Below are 20692 nucleotides of genomic sequence, written 5' to 3'. Positions count from 1 at the left end.
GGAAGGAGGAAGGAGGAAGGAGGAAGGAGGAAGGAGGAAGGAGGAAGGAGGAAGGGGTTGGATCTGTTGGCTGTCAGTGGACAAAGGGTGAGGGCAGCTAGCAGGGCTGCAGCCCTGCCACCCAGCGCTGGCATCAGCAAGGCTGAGGAGACACCTGTTGTAATCGGTTAATCAAGGACTATTAAGTAATTGCAGATTGAGCTGTTTCTCCACGTCACTATCATTATGGATCTCTGTAACCCAGGCTCTGAACTCTGGCTGGGGAGCTGCTGCTGGCAAACCACCAGTTCAAAAGTTGGCTGCTGCACTGACATAGCTGCAATACCAGAGCAGCACTTGATTACCTGAAAAGCCCTCCTCTCTCAACCAGTTCTCTGGGCGATGGTAAATGCAGCCCAAACCACACTGTGCCTGTGGGCTGTTGCACCATTGCATTGTAGTGTCCTGCTGTTAGAAAGCTCCACGCCAGAGGGTCTCAAAGACCTTTTCAACCATTGCCTTGTGAAGTGACCTCTCAGCAAGTGCATGACCAGAGGGGTACACCAAGCTTCACACATATCTGAGCTGTTTCCCCCCAAAGCTTATGGGTCAGTATCTTGATCTCCTCTCTGGACATGGTGAGCGGACCTTGGCAGGGTTTAGAGCCAGAAATTCAAGTTTTAGATGCTACAAGAAACCAAAGGACATTTCTAGAGCTGTGCATTCAAGACTTGCAGTAAGGCAGAAACAGGATAGAAAACATTAAGCCCTCCCTGCTTTAAACATCAGAGCTCAGTGTAGTCGGAATGGGCAGATGGGATTCATAACCTCTCTGTAGACACGCTCCATGGTATAGGGCTCTGTGCCATGTTAAAACTCAGCAGCAATGTTGTGCTGCCACTGATCCAAAAATAAACTTCAAACAGGCTAAAGAGACATGTGAAAAGTAGGTCAGCCCCCTAAATGTCTGATTGTGTGGCAGCCTTCAGATCTCCCTGTGAGTACCAGCCTGCAGGCCAGAAGATGTGATTTTGCCCTTTCTAAACCTGACCTGACTTCTCTCCAGAGTAAATAGAGCAAATACAGCATGTTTGACTGTAGTATTTAAACGTGCAGCACTGAAAAGCAGACTAGCAGGTAGGAAGCCTCAGTCTGACACCTTTCCCAGTATAGGGAAAGGCTTCTTCACAATAAATTTGGATATGTGAGCTGCATGGCAAAGATTCACATTGGACCTGAACTGGCATCTCAAAATCCAACAGCCAGAGAGCAGGAGCAAACTATGCTGCTTGTCAGTGCGTGTTTCAAAGCTGTGAGAACACACCAAATTTCTGAGTGCTCAAGTTGATGGTACTGAGAGGCATAACACCCGAGATCACACCAAGCACCTTCTTCAGATGTTTATGATCACAGCTCTCACAGCAAGCACCAGTAAGTGCTGCTTTAATTCCTTCTCTGCCTTACAGGTAAATGTGCTAACTTTGCATACTGATGTCTGTAATGACATAGAGGAGAAGAGGAAGATGCTCTTTTGGGTACCTTGAAGTCGTAAGTGGCATCAGGATTCTCATCGCAGGCAATGACCTCAGGGGCCATCCAGTAAGGCGTTCCAATGAAGGTGTTTCTCCTGCCCACCGTTCTGTCCAGCTGAGCGCTGACACCAAAGTCCACTGCGGATCAGAGAGACAAGAGGGCATGGTAAGGTCAGAGATAAACCCGAGCAACACTCTGCTGCTGAATGTAAAACACTGAGTTCATTCCGCCTGAATCCTCTGCAGGGTCAGGAAAGAAAGATGTGGCCAGAGACATTCCTGTTTGATCTCTGCTGGGATCAACAGAGGTCAGTCAAGGACAAACCTGATCATCTGATGTGCAGGTTTTGCATGAAACCCTGTGCCTTTTCCTCTTTGCCAGGAGGCAACGAAAAGAAATCACAGCTCCTCATACTAATGAGAAACATGGTTAGCAACATGAATAAGGAGCAGCCTTTGTTCTATGCATTCTCGTTTGAACTAAAGCCTGCCAAATATTGCCTCATGTTTCTACCTAAACTCTTAGTGGAAATGGCAGAAATGCAAAAGACTTCAAGAAAGCAAAGTCCAAGGACACAGGCCCATAGGGAAATGTCAAGGAAAGAGCTGCAAAACGAAGCAAAAACTGATGAAATCAAATCAGTGAGAGAATACTCTATGGTCCACTAAATTCACTTTGCGCAACACAATGGTTGGAGATTTGCCCTGGAGAATTTCCCCTTAGAGAAGAATCTTCACCAGCACAAATCCAAACGACCTGGTGGTGCCATCTGTTAAGCTGGGGTTTTATTCTGCTGTGAAGAGAGAGGGGAGATATGGGAAAACAAGGCTTGCACCTCACTTTGCCAGTGTAAGGGATCCTTCCATCAACAGCATAAATCAAAAGCATGCAAAGACAGCCTTAATGACATCAGTGCTGGACAAGTGAGGATTATCAGCACAGCTGTGCTGATCTGCTGCCTTCCATGTGATCTTCACATGACTGCTTGATCTTCTCCTGAGTGACTTAACACCACGTAAGAAATTCTCAGTAGTTCTTGCAAATTAAGTTCTCTCCACCAAGCTAGCTTGGAAAACAAGTTTGGATAATGTCACACTAAACTGGATGCATTGTGATCCTATGGGACATTGGTATGGAGCTGGGAGGGAACAGCCTTCAGTAACGTCTGGTGATGCACACAGGGCAATTTTCCGTCTGGGGCATGAAGAAATGGTCTTGATTGCATAACCTGTTCCTGATGGCAGAGGTGCCCAGGTGTTCTGTCTGAACACCACTGGAGGTGTATCTTTGCATGCAGAAATTGGCCACCAATCAGACAGTTGGTTGTGAAGTGCTTAGTCAACACCCAAGGTCACATTACTGAGGCCAGCATGAGAAAAAACACAGAGCAGCTCTTAGTGCCCATCCTTTTCCTCCAAGTTATGTACAAGTCAGTTTTGCCCCTTCTCTCCAGCCAGCCCGTGGGCAGTTTCCAAGGGCTCTAACCCTCTACTCTTACCTAGTTTAACCTCTGCATTTTCTGTCAGCAATACATTCTGTCCCTTGATGTCTCGATGAATTACTTTGTGCTGGTGTAGATGACTCAAACCCTAGAGAATTCAGAGAAAGGTTAGCGGAGTCCAAGTTCAAAGCATGTTATTTTCTGACATTCCTCCTCATCCAATTAGGCTCCAGAAACAAAAAGATTCACAGTTGGAGTCAAACACGGGAGAATGCTTTTATTTGTCACCATGTGTTCCAAATACTGTCCTGTGTCACATGCTGGGAGGACAAGCCCAGCAAGCAAGACGCCCACCGATGGGCTACACATGCCGCAGTGGGTGACCTCCACTGCAGAACCAGCAGTTCCAGAGGGAATAAACCAAACTTTTCTGCTCCTGCAGGAATCCATACTAACCCAAATTCCTCTGCAGCTCTAGACACATTTTCCCTCATGCACTCCCTTCCCCTTAGGGAGTAATTTCTGTGGCAGAATTAATAGAGTAGGTTTGTCTCCTTCCTTACTTCCATCATCCAGAAACTGAAGGAAACAATTCTCTTATTCTATCAGAATAAGAAGCTGGACTGGAATCCACAGGGAAGCTTGTACTGAAAAAGCTACACATGCAAACACAAATGTCACCACTTGCAGGTACCCTTACCCTTAATAGAGCTACCATGCAAAGATGTCACTACTTGCACATACCCTTAACAGAGATACAGCTCAAATTAAAAAGCCTGTCTGAAAGGCTAAACTACCTCTTCTGTTTTGCCTTTCTTTTTTTGTTTTTCTTTAATTAGATCATTAATTTCTTTTTGTCACCTACATTTCTGTTTCATCCATTTATGACTCCAGTTTCAAAGTAACATCCACCTGTACTAACAGCTTAGGAAAAAGATGGAGTGCTTCAAAACCTGATTTTGCATTAGGTTTACATTTCACATTAAACATTCTTATTTGAGGGAGGAAATAATTTCTGCTGTCACTGCTGGTAGTTATTAGTCATTTTATGCTTGTTACCAGGGGACACCACCATGGCATAGATTCTATCTGTAGAGGAACTCTTTTTTTAGCCGTGTTATACCTGCTTAGAGGTACCTTTGTGCACTGGAGGCAAAGCCAAAATTCCACTGGAGTTCATTAAATCCTTCAAGCCTCATGTTAGAGCTACAATTGAGTGTCAACGCCTGGAACAAGACTAAGCCACCCTCTGTGGCACAGCTGTGGGAACCATTTGCCATGTAAAACCCTACAGAGGTCACGAACCAACCGCTCCAACACGCAGCCAAAACGCAAGCGATGACACTTGATGGTGGCCCTGGGACATGAGTCAGAGATTATTTTAGGAAGCAGGCTCCCAGAGTTCACACATTTAAGATAAGCCTGTGTGACTGTGGTTTCCTGGCGTGGAAAGCAGTGTGTCCATACAACTGATTCACCAGAGCACCAGCTACTTCACTGCACATCACACTGGTGCAGACAGTGGCATTCAGGGTCAACAGAGAAGTGCTGTGTCACCTCTGGACACCACTGGCAGCCTCAGCAGCAGTGTCAGACATCTCCTTTTGGAGCAGTCATTTTGATTCATTTTCTCTCATAGAATGACAGAATCCTCTACGTTGGAAAAAGCCTCTAAGATTGTCAGGTCCAATTGTTAGCACTGCCAAATCCACCACTAAACCATGTTCCTAAGTGCCACATCTACACATTTAAGTATGTCCAAGGATGGTGATGATTCCACCATTTGCTGGCCAGCCTGTTCCAGGGCTTGACAACCCTTCTGGGAAAAAAATCTTTTCCTAATACCCAACCTAAGACTGCTCTGGCACAACATGAGGCCATTTCCTATTGCCCTATCACTTGAATGGCTCCTCTACAGGTTTTCTTCACACGCCCAATATACTTTTCTTTTCTCTTGAACAAAACCTCACTTCATGAAGCTTTTTAATGTTGGGCAACCATTATGATCACATCATCTGACCTCACTTGTGCAAGATGCCAGCAAGCCTTTGCTGCAGCTGCCATCTCCCAGTCCATGAAACTCTCCATTTTAAGACACTGCAGTCAAACATTTATCTCCTAGGTACAAATGCTGGAGCATCCTTATTAAAGCCAGAGCCATGTGCATTTAATAAAACATAAGGTCTTTTTTAACAATGAGGGTTCTTTCCACGGACATCATTAGGCCTCACCTTGCTGTTAACTGAAAATACAGTTGTAATATAAATAAACCTTTGCTCTATTAATGCTGAAGGAAATTATGTCTTTTGTTGAAGGAAAAAGAGGGTTAAAAATGGGGGGAGTAACAGAGCTAAAGGCCATTAAAAAAGTCTTATGTATTATGCATCATACAAGCACATGAATCATTCATGCCCACCGGCACCAAAGAGGCTCCAGTCCAAGGCAGCCACAAAGCCTGCAGAGCCAAAGGCTTTCTGTGTCCCTAGGCACAGAGTGTGACACTCCAACACCCCCCAGCACTAAGCTCCCTCTGGCCACGTACCCGTAAAATCTCTCTGCAGATGTAGGCAATCCACTCTTCCTTCAAGGTGTTGCCCTTCGTGTTCTTGATGAGGTCTGTGACAGAGCCTGCGCCGCAGAACTCCATCACCAGCTGCCAAACGAAACCAAAATGCAGTTACTGCAGTGACACCCACAGCATCCTGTGGGCTCCTGAGCCCAGGGCAGGACCCTGGCAGTCAGCTGTGGGGATGCCACAGTGCTATGCAGAGCCATCGAGACATAATCTTAAACCTATCAGCTTGTGACCCATGTGGGCTTTGTTAGAAACATGAAACAATAAATGGTCAGAAGGCTTGGAAGGATTGAAAGTTTTTGCTTCTCTCCAGAAAGCTGGCAACAAGAAACAAATCAGCCCAGTGCTGAAAGGAAACCTTGAAATCTCATACCCCACTGCTACATACATGCCATGGTCTAGTTGACTGGCAAGGGCTGGGGGCTAGGTTGGACTGGATGATCTTGGAGGTCTCTTCCAATCTGGTTGATTCCATGATTCTATACCCTACTCCACACTTACCATCGATGGTTAGCATTGACAGCAATACAACCAAAGCTCTACCTCTTGTATATAAGAGTTCCAACTCTGAAAACATGCAGGCAACAAGACAGATGCTTGAAGGCTTCCTACAACCTTGGAAAAAACCTTCATATAACTTTGGAAACCATGTATACATCTCAATTTTTATCTTTTTCTACCAGAAAGTCTCTGGTTTTGACCATCTTTTTGACCAGGAAGCTCTCCTGGAGGAGAAGCTTGCCATGCAGCTTCAGGCTCACAGAGAGACAGCTGATGTCCTACTGCTCAGACTAGTTCAAATGAGACTGGGCACCATCACTTGTACCACTTCCAAAGTTTCAAAATATCAAATACAGAAGTACAGTGATCTCACCCAGGCCCAAGCCTCATCTTGTCATTGAGCAACTGTGAAACAAACCTTGCAAAAATAGCATGGGATGTGTGTGTGCCTCCCAGGGACATCACAGATCCCTGGGAAGTGCAGGAGCCAGCAGCACGCTCCAGAAAGCGAGCACAGCCCACGTACACAACCAGGCTCCTCCAAGACCTGTGCATGAGTTTCTGTCAGATGCAAACCTAAGTTTTCCAACGAGACCAGTTTGGTACTAAAAGATACTCTCTCACAAGCTGTGCCTTGCCAGATCCTTCAGTGCACATGTTTAAAGATACTTATTGCATGCAGCTTACACAGTATTTAATCTTCTGCACGCAAATGATGTCACTTGATTAAATTCATAGGCTAAGAGAAGAGGGGAAGGAAACTGCAAAAGGGTTACTCCTAACCACATTGCTCAGATGGCATAAATAAACCACCACCAAATCCAGACATAAACCTCCAGGTTAAATAAAATACTTGAGCAGACTACACCTTAGCTGGCTTTGACCTTGCTCCTGTCTTCAGTTTTGATATTGAGTTTCTCTACTCTTCTCTTCCTAATCTGACATGAAAAATTCTTTGCATATCCCAGTTACATCAGGAAATTGGCTTCAAGAAAGAGGGGTGTGACTGGCCAAAGTCTGCCCCATGCAAAGGCAACTCCACCCCAGTGGAGCTGTTCCACAGCTCTTCCACTCCAGTGGAATCCAGCTGGGTCACACAGCCTAAACCAGGAGTTTGTCATTGCTCACCAAATGGAAAGTAATGGACCACTGTGCTGGTTTGAGGCTAATTAGAACATTTTTATGAGAGAAATTAGATTATTGGCTGTGAAAGGAGAATAATGGTGATGTCTATATTACCTACTCCTTCTGCTGGGACACAGCAAAACAAGGATGCAAAGATAAGGGCAGCCTGTGGCTTGCCTGCTTGCTGTACTAACCTCTCTGCCTGAATCTGTGTAACCCAACTAATAATTTCCTCCCTAACACCTCTTGCTGACCTTTTCCAGCTCATTCTGCATATAAGTGGGATCCTGAGATAAGAGAGAGGGTGGAAAGGAGGAGGGGAGTTGGTTGGGAGTCTTCTCAGGCAGTCTGTCTGCTCGAGAAGGGGTTTTGTACTTCTGTATTACTTTTAACTTGTATATAGCAGTAAATGTTTGTAATCTATTGTATCTATATGCTTGTGAATTGTGCCAAGCTGTAAATATAGCTTCCTTAACTTCCAGCTCCCTTAACTTCCAGCTTCCTTAATGCAGTCCAGCTGACTGAGCCTAGTCTGGTGAATTCAGGGGTGTGGGGGGGAAGAGGGTAACACCCAAACCACTACAACCACCTGGTTTCAAGGTTGCCTCTCCTCTCTCTCTTCTCACACTGTCACATGGAGAATATCAGCATTTCCACATGGTGCTGATTAAATGGACCTTTGGGGTACCACGGCAGCAAGCTTGGAAATGCAAAACCTGAGTAGCTAAGCCAACCACAGACAGGTTCCAACCCAAAAGCTGCCCCCTCCAATTCCCTTTCATGGAAATTCATCCAGAGGCTCTCACCAAGATGTGGAGCAGGAAGAAGATTCTGCTGTGCTATGTACGATAATCACAGTGCTGAAGAGATGGAAGAAATCCTATTCCAGTACACAGTGTATCCATTAATTTTGCCAGATTATCTTTATGGAGCTGGCAGTTCACTTGGTGCTCTGCCCTGTCCTTGATTTCCACAGGGCAAAGATTAATTTTGCACCAGGAGGTGACTAATGCAGCCACCTGCTGATGTATCCCAAATCTGTAATGGTGAAATCTCCTGGAGAGTAAAGGGAAAAACAGAGAGAGGGAACGAGAAACTCCCAGGAGTGTTTCCAACTCAGCTTTTTAAGAGCTGCAGAGTCCAGTAACACCTAAAGGAAAATCACCCAGCCCCAGCAGACCTCTGGCAGCCCCAGCAGGCTCCAGGTCCAGTTGGGCAGGGGCCAAGGGGGCTCCGCAGCGTGCATGTGTGGCTACCAGCAAGGCACCCCCTGAAAGCTCTGCCACCAGCTCTCCAAGAAAAGGAGCAGCAGAAAGATGGAGAGGCTGCCTGAGGAGCTGTCTGCCAAGGAGAGCTGAGGGACACAGAATCACAGAATGCTTTAGAATCATAGAATCAACCAAGTTGGAAGATACCTCCAAGATCATAGTATCATAGTATCATAGTATCATCAGGGTTGGAAGAGACCTCAGCCAGCCCTAGCCAGTCAACTACACCATGGCACCAAGTGCCCCATCCAGTCTTCTCTTGAAGACCTCCAGGGACAGTGCAGGGACCTCAAAGCTCATCCAGTTCCAAACCTGCCACAGGCAGGGACACCTCCCACTAGAACAGGTCACTCAAGGCCTCATCCAACCTGGCCTTGAACACCTCCAGGGAGGGAGCAGCCAAACCTCCCAGGGCAACCTGTGCCAGTGTCTCACCACCCTCACTGGAAAGAACTTCTTCCTAATATCCAGTTTAACTCTCCTCTCTTCCAGTTTAAACCTATTACTCCTCGTCCTGTTATTACAAGACCTTATAAATAGTCCCTCCTAGCCCTCCTGTAGGCCCCTTCGGATACTGGACAGCCACTACAAGATCTCCTTGAAGCCTTCTCTTCTCTGGGCTGACATCTGATGGGCAAAACCTCTGTTCTGGGAGGCTTGACCTTCAGCAGGGCAACCATTGGCCTTTTCATGCAATTGCTAGGGGAAATGCTGTGGGAGTATTTAGGTTAGAAACCAACCAAAAGCCTTCCAGGAGAAAATAAAACGGAACAAAAGTTCTAGCTGATTTTAGGACAGAGCTTAGCACACTCAGGAAAGGCTGCAAACAGCATTTCCACTACCACACCTCCTTACCAGTCCCACGTCTCCTCCAAGTGACGGTTTTCCTGCGCACACTTGCATCATTACCAATCTTGTTAAAGGATGAAGTCATGATGGGGGAAGACAATAAACTTGAAATGCAGACTGAACTTTTGTTAAACATAATTAAAATTATCATCAAGACAGGCCAAAGGTAAGATCATCTCCTAAAATTTAATTTGCAAGGCCATTTACTGAGGAAGTGTTTTAAAACACAGTTCATTTACCATTTGCTGAGCTCTTCATATCAGACTGACAGCAAACTTCTTAAGCAATGGAAATTCAGAAGCAGCAGCTGTAAATTGCTGTGTCCTGCTGCTGCATGAAATTTTTGTTTAAAGAGCCTTGGCAGCTTTCAATTCAACCATCACCTCCAGTCTGGCCATGGCTAGTAAGAGCTCTGTTCCTATTGCTGGTGTACATTACCTGGGAAGGGCTCAAACCTGAGCACCCCCAGTACATAAACCTCAATCTGGCTGACAGTGAGCAGCTCCAGCTTGCCCAGAGGAACCCCTCAAAACCATCCAACTGCAAGGGGGAATGGAGCAAAGCTGGAGGTGGAGAGATTCAGACTGGATGTGAGGAGGAAGTTCTTCACCATGAGAGTGGTGAGAGCCTGGAATGGGTTGCCCAGGGAGGTCGTTGAGGCTCCATCCCTGGAGGTGTTTAAGGCCAGGCTGGCTGAGGCTGTGGCCAGCCTGATCTAGGGTAGGGTGTCCCTGCCCATGGCAGGGGGGTTGGAACTGGATGATCCTTGTGGTCCCTTCTGACCCTGACTCATTCTGATTCTAAGCCAAATCCTCTGTGCTCCTATTCTTCAGCCTATGAACAATTTCACTTTTCTTTTACAGAAAACAAGCACACAACACCCCCAGGCTAAGTGCTGCAGCAAATCCTTCGTCTTGCTGTGTATGAAAACAGAACCCAAAAGCAATGCAGTTTCACCCAAGCCTCCTGTCACACCCCACAGCCTGGCTTCTTTACAAGAGCTTCCCTCATTGCACACACCATGATACTTGGAGACAGTGATGGAGCATAAAAATAAGACGACCTTCAGTGAGTGGGGGATGGGCAGAAAAGCTGGTGCCCCTCTCAGAAACAGAAATATTGATTGAACTGGCATTTAGCAGCAACTAAAACATTCTGTAGGAAGATAAGCACAAGTTCCAACTGCCCATGTCAGTGCCTATGTCAGGATGCCTGGCTGAGGGCAACAGGGCCAAGCACTGCCCTGCTCTCACACTGATGGTGGCATCAAACTGCTCTTGCACATGTTCATAGCTAAATGATTTGCCTGCCTGTGCCCTGCCTATACCTCCCTGCATGTCCAGGCCAGCCAAGCAATTTGTGACCCTCAGGGAGCTGGCAGGCAGCTGCCAGCACGGATCCTGAGCAGGCTGAAAGCTTTGAGCTTAGAAATGGCAGCGAAAGGAGCCAGGCTCACAGCCTTGCAGTGTTTACAGCACTGACATCGTTTTGAAGAGGAGTGAGAAGGAAACAGCGTTGGCTTACTCAGCCAGACAAGCAGCAGAAAGCCTCTCTGCTAACCCTAGGCTCTCAGATGGGGGCTGGAGGAGCAGCCCTGCTCCCCCTACACCTCCTCAAGACTGCAGGACTAGAGAGAGCTACAGCTCAGCTAAAACTGTCCACTCTCAAGTGTTTCAGGATTTAATTCCTGCTATGTCAGGTATCAGCAACTGCCCAAAAATATTCTCTAGTGCCTGTAAGCAGATTAAGAGCAATCTGAGCTGCACAGGTACACCCCAGTGCTTTCATGTAGCCTCACTGGCCCCATTTTTCTGCCCCAGATACCCAGTGTGACTCTGTAGCACCCTGCAGCTATTCAATGGGCCCCTATGGCTTGATATGGTGCAAAAGCACATTGCAGCTACACAGTGACAGCCCTGAGCAGCATGCGGCTGTGCCATCCTGACATAGCCTCTGGCCTTAAATCACCTCAATCCTTTCTTTCTCTCAGCTGCCCCAGATTGCCTGCTGCAGAGGCCAGGCTGGAGGCCACCCTACCGTGCTCACCACAAGCAGGTATTTGGCAACCTGCCTGTTAGCAGTTTTTCCCCATTTGGTGACAGATGCAGCTCCGGGCGCCGGCAAGGTTGCCATGGCAGCCATCCATCATCCACCGGCAGTCAGCGCTGCTGGCCCCCAGGGACCATACTGCCAAGCAGGCACTGCCCTGGGAGGGCTCTGCACTGAGTGAGCTCTGCTTTGGGCTGCCACCAGTCACCACTCCGTTCCCCTGTTATGCAAACCCTGCTCTGCCCACTGCCCGTGCAGGGCAGGGCTTCTTCAGTCACGGCTTCAGTGGATGGCAAGGGCAGATGATAAACACCCAGCTGAGTGGCACCCCTGCTGTCCTATGGATATATACAGTGGTTAACACATGGGAATGAAGCAGAAGGCCTGGAGTTTCCAGCAGCCATCAGGGAGCATACTGTACTGGGGAAGGGTCCTTCCACAGATAGGACCACCTCTCATCACATTCACCCTTCCTCATGAATACTCCATTTCCCACTGCCACCCCCCTAAAAAAACCTCTCTGGTGACCTGCACCTTACATGTGAGATGAGCAAAGGGAATTTAATGAGTTTAACTCTGAAAAGCAGCAGTTAATTGATTAACTGGGTCTCCACCATCTCCTGGACCACTTCACTTCCTGCAGCCCATCCTCTCTTTGCCCACTTCCACCACAGACTCCCCCAGGCAGGACGCCCTTATCTTAGAGATGGGCACAATGCCTCCTAAAAACCCACTAGAAAGCAACACTTGATCCAACACAGGGATAAGCCTACTGCTTATTTTTAAAATCATAGCAACAACCTTTATGGAATAATTAATTGCCTTTTTCTCCTAATGGCTGAGGGATTTGTGACGCACACCTCCACTTTCACCTGCCAAAATATCCTCCATGCAGCTCTTTAACTTCACAGAATCACAGAATTAACCAGGTTGGAAAAGACCTCTAAGATGACTGAGTCCAGCATACCACCTAACAGCTTCTAATTAACTAAACCATGGCATTAAATGCCTCATTCAGCCTCCTCTTAAAGCACCTCCAAGGATGGAGACTCCACCACCTCCTCGGGCAGCCCATTCCAATGTCAATCACTCTCTCTGGGAAGAAATTCCTCCTAATGTCCAGCCTGAACCTGTCTTGGCACAGCTTGAGGCTATGTCCTCTTGTTCTGTTCTTGGGTGCCTGGGAGAAGAGACCAACCCCACCTGGCTACAGCCTCCTTTGAGGTAGTTTTAGAGAACAATAAGGTCTCCCCTGAGCCTCCTCTTCTCCAAGCTGAACCACCACAGCTCCCTCAGCTGCTTCTTACTCAGGAGAACTCAGCTGCTCATCATCCCCCTCTGCTCTCTTGAGACTCCACCTGGAGTACTGTGTGCAGTTCTGGAGCCCCCAACACAGGAAGGACACCAAACTGTTGGAGTGAGTCCAGAGGAGGCCACAAAGATGCTCAGAGGGCTGCAGCAGCTCTGATCTGAGGACAGGCTACAAGAGTTGAGGCTCTGCAGCCTGGAGAAGAGAAGGCTTTGAGACCTTGGAGTGGCCTTCCAGTATCTGAAGGGGGCTACAGGAGGGCTGCGGAGGGACTATTGACAAGGTCCTGTAATGACAGGATGAGGAGTAATGGGTTTAAACTGGCAGAGGGAAGGTTTAAATTGGATGTTAGGAAGTTCTTTCCAGTGAGTGTGGTAAGACACTGGCACAGGTTGCCCAGGAAGGTTGTGGCTGCTCCCTCCCTGGAGGTGTTCAAGACCAGGTTGGATGAGGCCCTAACCAACCTGTTCTAGCAGGAGGTGTCCCTGCCTACAGCAGGGGGTTGGAACTGGATGATCTTTGGGGTCCCTTCCGACCTGCACCATTCTATGATCCTATTCCATCCTATCCTATCTTTCAGGGCAAGTGGCAGGTGTGGAGGGGAGCAGCAGAGCGCCAGAGCCGCTCATCACGGCGGCAGAAGCGACGACAATACCTCATGTCAGCAGCCTGCCGCCTTGCCCAGCGATGCTAATCTCCCCTGAAAGAGCTCCCTGGGTTTTATTTCCGTATCAGCCTCCTGCATGTCGATAAAAAGAATTACTTGGCCATTATCAGAGAGCACTTTATTTCAACAAAGGGCCAATGAAAAATAAACAAGCCTTTATCTGGGCGGCAAGACTGATAGAGTCCCTGCAAGTCCTAACTCAATCAGATCCTGAAACCACGGCTCTTGAACACAGTGATAGCAGCACACCTCTCCTCCATGCTTTGGGAGCTTTCCTGGGAGCAACTCCATCAGCTCCAGCACTTGGCAAAGACTTAAATAAACCTCACCCTCCAGCATTCTTGGTGCAAGAAAAGCAGCTTCTGCAACACGTTTGTTTATTTTCCACTCGCCCATGAGAAAGGCTCCAAAATCAAGGGGGGAGAGTAGTGGTTTGGAAGGGATTTCAGAATGTTTAGTCAAGCAGCAAGTCTGGGTGATGAAGATCATGGAATGGTTTAGGTTGAAAGGGACCTCAAAGATCATCCAGTTCCAGCTTCCCACCATAGGCAGGGACACCTACCCCTAGAACAGGTCGCTTAAGGCCTCATCCAACCTAGCTTTGAACACCTCCAGGGAGGGAGCAGCCACAACCTCCCTGGGTAACCTCTGCCAATGTTTCTCCACCCTCACTGGAAAGAACTTCTTCCTAACATCCAGTTTTAATCTCCCCTCTGCCAGTTTAAACCCATTACTCCTCATCCTGTCATAGAATCATAAAATCAACCAGGTTGGAAGAGACCTCCAAGATCATCCAGTCCAACCTAGCACCCAGCCCTGTCCAATCAACTACACCATGGCACTAAGTGCCTCATCCAGGCTTTTCTTCAACACCTCCAGGGAAGGTGACTTGACCACCTCCCTGGGCAGCCCATTCGATGCTGTGACTCCCTCCACAGGATTTATTAAGTGGAATGGGCTGCCCAGGGGGGTTGTGGAGTTTCCCTTTCTGGAGTGATTCCCAAATCAGGTCATTACAAGACCTTGCAAATAGGCCCTCCCCAAATCTCCCCTTGCATGGCTGGGTGACCTCCTGGGAAACACTCAGGTTCTCCTCCTGACTTAGGGAATGCACACCATCCTCTGCTGTTTCATGAGGATGGGGACTGATGATCATCCAATGAGTTTCCTATGGAACTTTCCCCTTTGGAACTCCAGGCTGCTCTGGATGGGCAAATTAGTTAAAAATCATTGTTTTTTAATAACAATATATGTCAAGACCTATATGCATTGCACACAGGAAAAGAAATAAACCAAACCCTCTTCCTTGGTCAGACCATACTTACACCAGACTCAAGGAGCATAAAATCACTGAGCAGAGCCCAGATTTGGGGAGAGCTCCTCTGGCTTTTGAGGCCTTTGGCACACAGCTGGCGGTTTTTTTTCCCCCCACAGGCACTCCAGCAGCACAAGGGGAAGTGTTGTGAGTTGGTTTTCTATTTTACTTTTTTTAAAACACAGCTTATAGACCAGCTAAAGCCAAATGGAATTTCACAGGATGAAAAAGCATTTCTCAGCTTGACAGCTTTTTCCTCGCTGAAGCCCAGGCCAGCTGCAAAGAACATGATTTTTTAAGAGTTCCCACCAAAAAATAACCCCTACAGCCAAGGGATAACAGTTCCTGGAGTTCAAGTCCTCAGATTTTTACAATAATTTGATGTCCCACAGAGCCTTGCATGACAAGGCAGCACAGAGGCCCATCAGTTCCATGTTTTTTCCCAGGTGACATGGAATAATGTCCTCCAAACCCCCTTGGTTCCAATAACCATGCTCTGGGCACGTGGATGCAAGGGCAAACAGCTGAAGTCACTGAAGCTTCTGCCAAAACCAAGCCTAACTGATAGGGAAGCTAAAGGAATGAGCGTTCTGCTTCTCTTCAGTATCTCCATGGCCTCCACAAACATTTGTTACCCTTGAAAAATTAGGCTCTGGCTATCTTAGAATCATAGAATCAGTCAGGTTTGGAAGGGACTACAAGGATCAGCTAGTTCCAACCCCCCTGCCATGGGAGGGGACACCCTATCTTAGATCATGATGGCTGCCCAGAGCCTCATCCAGCCTGGCCTTAAACACCTCCAGCCATGGGGCCTCAACCACCTCTCTGGGCAACCCCTTCCAGGCTCTCACCACTCTCATGCTCAACAACTTCCTCCTCATCTCCACTCTGAATCTCCCCACCTCCAGCTTTGCTCCATTCCCCTGAGTCCTGTCACTCCCTGGCAGCCTAAAAAGTCCCTCCCCAGCTTTTTTGTAGGCTCCCTTCAGATCCTGGAAGGCCACAAGAAGGTCACCTGGGAGCCTCCTCTTCTCCAGACTGAACAGCCCCAACTCCTTCTTGTCCAGGTAAAGAAAAGCTTTGGAAGCTACCTGTGGGTAACTCAGAACTGACTACAATTACAAGGCTATGAGGAAATAAACTGTCTAGACTGCAGGCCAACATCCAGCTTGTTACATTTAAGGTAACTCAAAGGCAGCCTTCCCTTTAGTGCTGCCCTAATCCTCCATGGTTTGGGAATGCCTAATTAATAACCAAGAAGCCACTGACAAGGGAAATAGCAGGAGAAGGCAGGCAAGGATTTATGGAAAGGCAAAGCAGCTTGCAGCCCTTCAGCAATATGAGACATCTTATCAGAGAATCATAGAATCAACCAGGCTGGAAGAGGTTTCCAAGCTCATCCAGTTCAACCTAGCACCTAGCCCTGTCCAGTCTTCACTGAAACAGCTGACCAGCCACAGACCTCCCTGCCCTCCCCCTCCTCTCCATTTGCCTGCACTGGCTCCATGAAATATTAAGCATGAGAGCTGGCAGGAATCTAATGCAACCATTATCCCCTACCCCAGCCTCCATCTTCCCAGCAACACTCTCAGCTCCCTCCAACAGGTTTTGGTGTGTTTTTAGTGCGTTTGTTTTCATAGGACAAAATCATCTGCAACTGAATACTCCAACAAAGATGTTGTTAATGACAATTCAGAATAAACCCAGTTTTATCATTAGCATGCAAAGGTTTCATGGAACACTGGAGAAGCATTCTGCAGCACAGGAAGAGCCTTTCACTTTGAGAAAAAAAAGAGGGATGCAAAATAAGGCTTTTTTTTTTTTTTTGGTGCAGTACAGGTTGTGGTCAAAGGCCAACAGGGAGCAAATAATTTGTGTTAAAACTCAGTTATTTAACAGAAAAAAGCAAGCAACTCACCCAGAGCTGATCATCCATTCCTGGTGGGTTCTTTTTAATGAAAGCACCATAATATGTAGCAATATTTCGGTGGTGGGAATACTTCTTCAGCATGTTAATTTCTTGTTTGATCTCTTCCTCTTCATCCTGGGTTGAGGCAAAAAAAACAAAAAAAAAAGGGAAAGAAAAACAAAACCAGAGGCACTAAGAGACTGCACTTCACAGGCTCACAGTTCTCTTTGTACGTGGGTGAACTTCTAAGCACCCCATTCCTGACCGACCTCTCCCAAGTTTCCTTGCACCAGTTTTTAATCACTTTTTTGCAGCTGAGCCCTGGTGGTGTGGACCAGAAGCTACTGGGTTGCTTCCTGAGCAAAAGCTAAGGAGAAGGCCCATGCTTTGCCACAATCCCTGCGGCATTTCTGAGCCCTGAACTGGACAGATCTTCAGGCAGTATGGAAATCAGGTTGCTCCCAAATAGTTCTGATCATCACATCTCCTCCTGAACAGGATCCCAAAGGTGCTGGCAGAGTCTAGGGTGGGCAGCAGTCACAGGAAGGGACCCAAAGAGATTATCGAGTCCAACCCCTCTGCCAGAGTAGGACCATACAACCTAGCTCAGGGCACACAGGAACACAGCCAGACAGGCCTTGAAAGGCTCCAGAGAAGGAGATTCCACTGCCTCTCTGGGGAGCCTGTGCCAGTGCTCTGGGACACTTACAGTAAAGCAGTTCCCCCTTGTGTTGAGGTGGAACCTCCTGTGCTGCAGCTTACATCCACTGCTCCTTGTCCTATCCCAGGGAGCAAGTGAGCAGAGCCTGTCCCCCCAGCCCTCAGAGCTCTCAGTCTTCTCTTCTCCAGACTAAGCAGCCCCAGGGCCCTCAGCACCTCCTCATCAGGCAGTGCTTCAGTCCCCAAGTCATCCTTGTGGCCCTCTGTTGGATTCTCTCTCACTGATCCCCATCCCTCTTAAACAGTCCTCTCACATGGGTTTAAGAATCTACCACCCCCATGTGCTGCTTTAAACCCTGCAGCACAGGTGGGAGCAGCAAGGCCCAAGAAGCTCCCAAACAGCCAATTACCTACAGGTGTCAATGTCCATCAGGAGGGACTGGCCAAGCAAAGCAAAGGCTGGTCAGGAACTGAGCCCTCATAGCAGCCATGCCCTCCACCTAGAGGTGCACCAGTGGCAGACTTTGGCATCTCAGCCCAAGGACACACTTGCAGCAGTTCACCCATCTCTCCACATTTTAGTTTCCCTTATAACTCATATAATGATGCACAGCAGACTTGTGTTGCTCTGAAGCTCAGCAGAATTCGTGGTACTCTTGCAGGGTATCTGCCCAGCCTCTTGGACCCATCAGAGGCCCCAGAAGATGGTAGAAACCATTGCATGGCAGAAGGGTCATTGCCCTGTGCATCTCAGCTGTCCAACACACTGCTCCTGCCCACCCTGGAGTCTGGAGGTGGTGTCCCTGCCCATTGCAGGGGGTTCAAACTACATGGCCTTGAAGGTCCCTTCCAGCTCAAAGCATTTTATGATCACTGTTACTAGTGGTGTGGTGGCACAGGACCAATGCCTGTCCACAATGCCAGGCTAACTCGGTCCTGGTGGCAGGCACCACTCCCACAGGTGGGATGTGCATGTCACCACCATTCTGAAACAGGTTTCCCACAGAAGTTGAGGTTGCCCCATCTCTGGAAATGTTCAAAGCTAGGCTGGATGGGACTTTGAGCACACAGGTCCAGTGGAAAGTGTCTCCATGCATGGCAGGGGGAATGGAACTAGATGATCTAAAGATCCCTTCCAGTGCAACCCACTCTTCTGTCACAGCCCCTCTCTGTCCCATCTGCAAAGCAGCCACAGCTGAAGCAGCCAATGCAGAAGCACTGTAGCAGTGCCTGTTTTGATGTCCTAGCTCTTTGCTTTCGTGACCATCAAATGTGCCCTGGTTTTATTTTAAGCTGACGGAATTCCAGCTTGCTGCAACTCCACAGGCTGTGGAGCAGCAGTTAGCACCTTGATGTCAATGAGCTTTATTATAAAAGGACCAGAAGGGCTGTTACTTCTTTGTTCTTTATTATTCCTGTCCCTCACTTGCTTCATCCTGACCTTGGTTTGACAAATGGGCAAAGGACAAGACACCCTGTGAACAGCAAAGCTGCAGGAGCAGCCCTTCCTGAAGAGTGATGCTCCCTGATCAAGTGTCACAAAACACAGACAGAAGCACAGCCTTCTCCCCAAAATACCATGGACGACGATTCACTGACTACAGTCTTCCACACAAGTCAGGGAAGAACAGTGGAGATGAGGTCAGAAGGAAGAAATGGAAGTAGCTAAGTGGAGTATAAAACAAGCTCCACTTTTATCTTTGTTAAGAGCATGGAGAGCACAAGCACTAAACAAGATGAGGAACTGGCCCAAACGAATCAGAGAATCGACCAGGTTGGAAGAGACCTCCAAGATCATCCAGTCCAACCTAGCACCCAGCCCTGTACAATCAACTAGACCACGGACTATTTTGGAAGACCTTTATCACTATTTTCCTTCAAGCAGGCAACACAACTTTTCATTTTCCCAGGAATCCAGAGAATGTAACACTTTATGAGGCACCAGAGAGGTTTGGGGTTTTTTTTCCCATTGAAGCCCTTTCCAACAAATAAAGCAGCTGGATGCCTGACAGTGCTGGGAGCAAGGAGAAGCAGCCAGTGCAAAATCCCACCAGCTCCCAGAGTACCACTAGCCAGGACTTCAGTAATCTCCTGCCTCATTCCTGGCTGTTATTATTATACTATTAGTGCCATGGTGTGCTAGTTTGAAGCTAGATAGAATGTTTTGGTGAGATGGATTAGATCACAGGCTGTGAAAGAGAAAACAGTGCTGCTGTCTACTTCACTCATAGGCTTTCTGAGAGGTATAAGAACAAGAATCCAAACATGGATAAGGGAGTTGCACTTCTGCTTGGGAGCTCTGAGCTGCATTTCTCTCTCTAGCCTTTCTGCCATCTCTCTGATTAATCCACTTTGCTTCCTAATCCCCTGGCCCAACCTCCCTTCTCCCTTGGGACTGGGGTAAGGTTGAAAGGGGTGGGAGAAGGTGGAAGGGTGGTTGGGAGCCCCTCCTGGGGACTCAGGTTTCTGGGGGGAGAGTTGTGTTTCTGTATTACCTTTTACCTTGTATTTTTCTGTCTGTAACTGTATATACTGTAAATATCTGCTTGTATATTGAGCTAAGCTGTAAATAATAAGCTTCACTCAAGTTTCCAGAGCCAGCTGAGTCTAGTCTGGGTGATTTCCAAAGTGTGGGGGGCAGAGAACACCCAAACCACCACACATGGTCTAGTTGACTGGACAGGGCTGGGTGATAGGTTGGACTGGGTGATCTGGAGGTCTCTTCTGACCTGGTTGATTCTATGATTCTGTTCTCTAGGAAAAACGGGGACAAGCCAGAGGGACACTTGGGCTGAGGTTTTATCTCAAGTCCCTCTTTAGGTTTAAGTATTCAAAATGAGGGAAAAAAGCCAACTCAAAACATGAAAGCTGTGGATGGCACCTGAGGACAGGTTTGCATAGCCAGGCTCAGGGGTCTCCAGCCCAGCCTCCTACTCCCAAGCAGGACTACATCCAGCAATCACCACCAGCAAATCCAGCAAGGGAGGGATGAAAAATGAATTATTATGGTGAGTTGCTGTTGCTGCTCCAACCCCAAAACTGACAAAACCCCCAGACCAGGTTTTGCTGCCACGTTTTGCCTCTGTCAATCAGTTCTGCTACATCAATTACTGGAAGTAGGTCATGCAGCAGGACCAGCCTCTGGAAAATGAATCTGAATTCTTAATTCAGAAATAGTGGCTGCCCAAACTGATCAAGTGCTGTAATTTAAGGGCTTCTAAACTGCAATCTTCCCTAAGAGATAATTAGCAAGAGCATAGATGAATCAAACAAAGCATCATTGTCAGGGGCCTTGAAGGGTTTAGTGCATGGCAAGTGGTCAGGATGAGATGCTGGCTGGGAGCTCACTTAAAATATGGAGGCTTTACACTCCAAAAGCTTCCTCCAGGTGGCTATTGTTGAGATGACCACATTAGTTTTATCTCTGTAGGCTTCTGAAAGCCACCTCACCAGGGACATCCTGAAAAAATGGGTAGGGTGGAAGACTTGTATAGAATGAAACAGCAGCAGCA

At 47.7% G+C, this 20692-nt stretch overlaps 1 protein-coding gene across 3 annotated transcripts in view; it reads right to left on the bottom strand.

Moving 5' to 3' along the window:
* TNIK (TRAF2 and NCK interacting kinase) overlaps positions 1-20692 on the bottom strand; it is a 200852-nt gene that overhangs the window by 75911 nt on the left and 104249 nt on the right. For all 3 annotated transcript variants that reach the window (XM_064164894.1, XM_064164895.1, XM_064164896.1), the window contains exons 4-7: positions 16530-16655; positions 5496-5606; positions 3011-3101; positions 1519-1649 (exon numbers count right to left, since the gene is read on the bottom strand). In XM_064164894.1, coding sequence (XP_064020964.1) covers positions 1519-1649; positions 3011-3101; positions 5496-5606; positions 16530-16655 — 459 coding nt within the window. The remainder of the gene's footprint in view (positions 1-1518; positions 1650-3010; positions 3102-5495; positions 5607-16529; positions 16656-20692) is intronic.

Source organism: Pogoniulus pusillus, chromosome 26, assembly GCF_015220805.1.
Source record: "Pogoniulus pusillus isolate bPogPus1 chromosome 26, bPogPus1.pri, whole genome shotgun sequence".
Taxonomy (NCBI): Eukaryota; Metazoa; Chordata; class Aves; order Piciformes; family Lybiidae; genus Pogoniulus; species Pogoniulus pusillus.
Note: the sequence above shows the minus strand (reverse complement) of the source record. Positions and strands in the feature narration are given on the sequence as shown.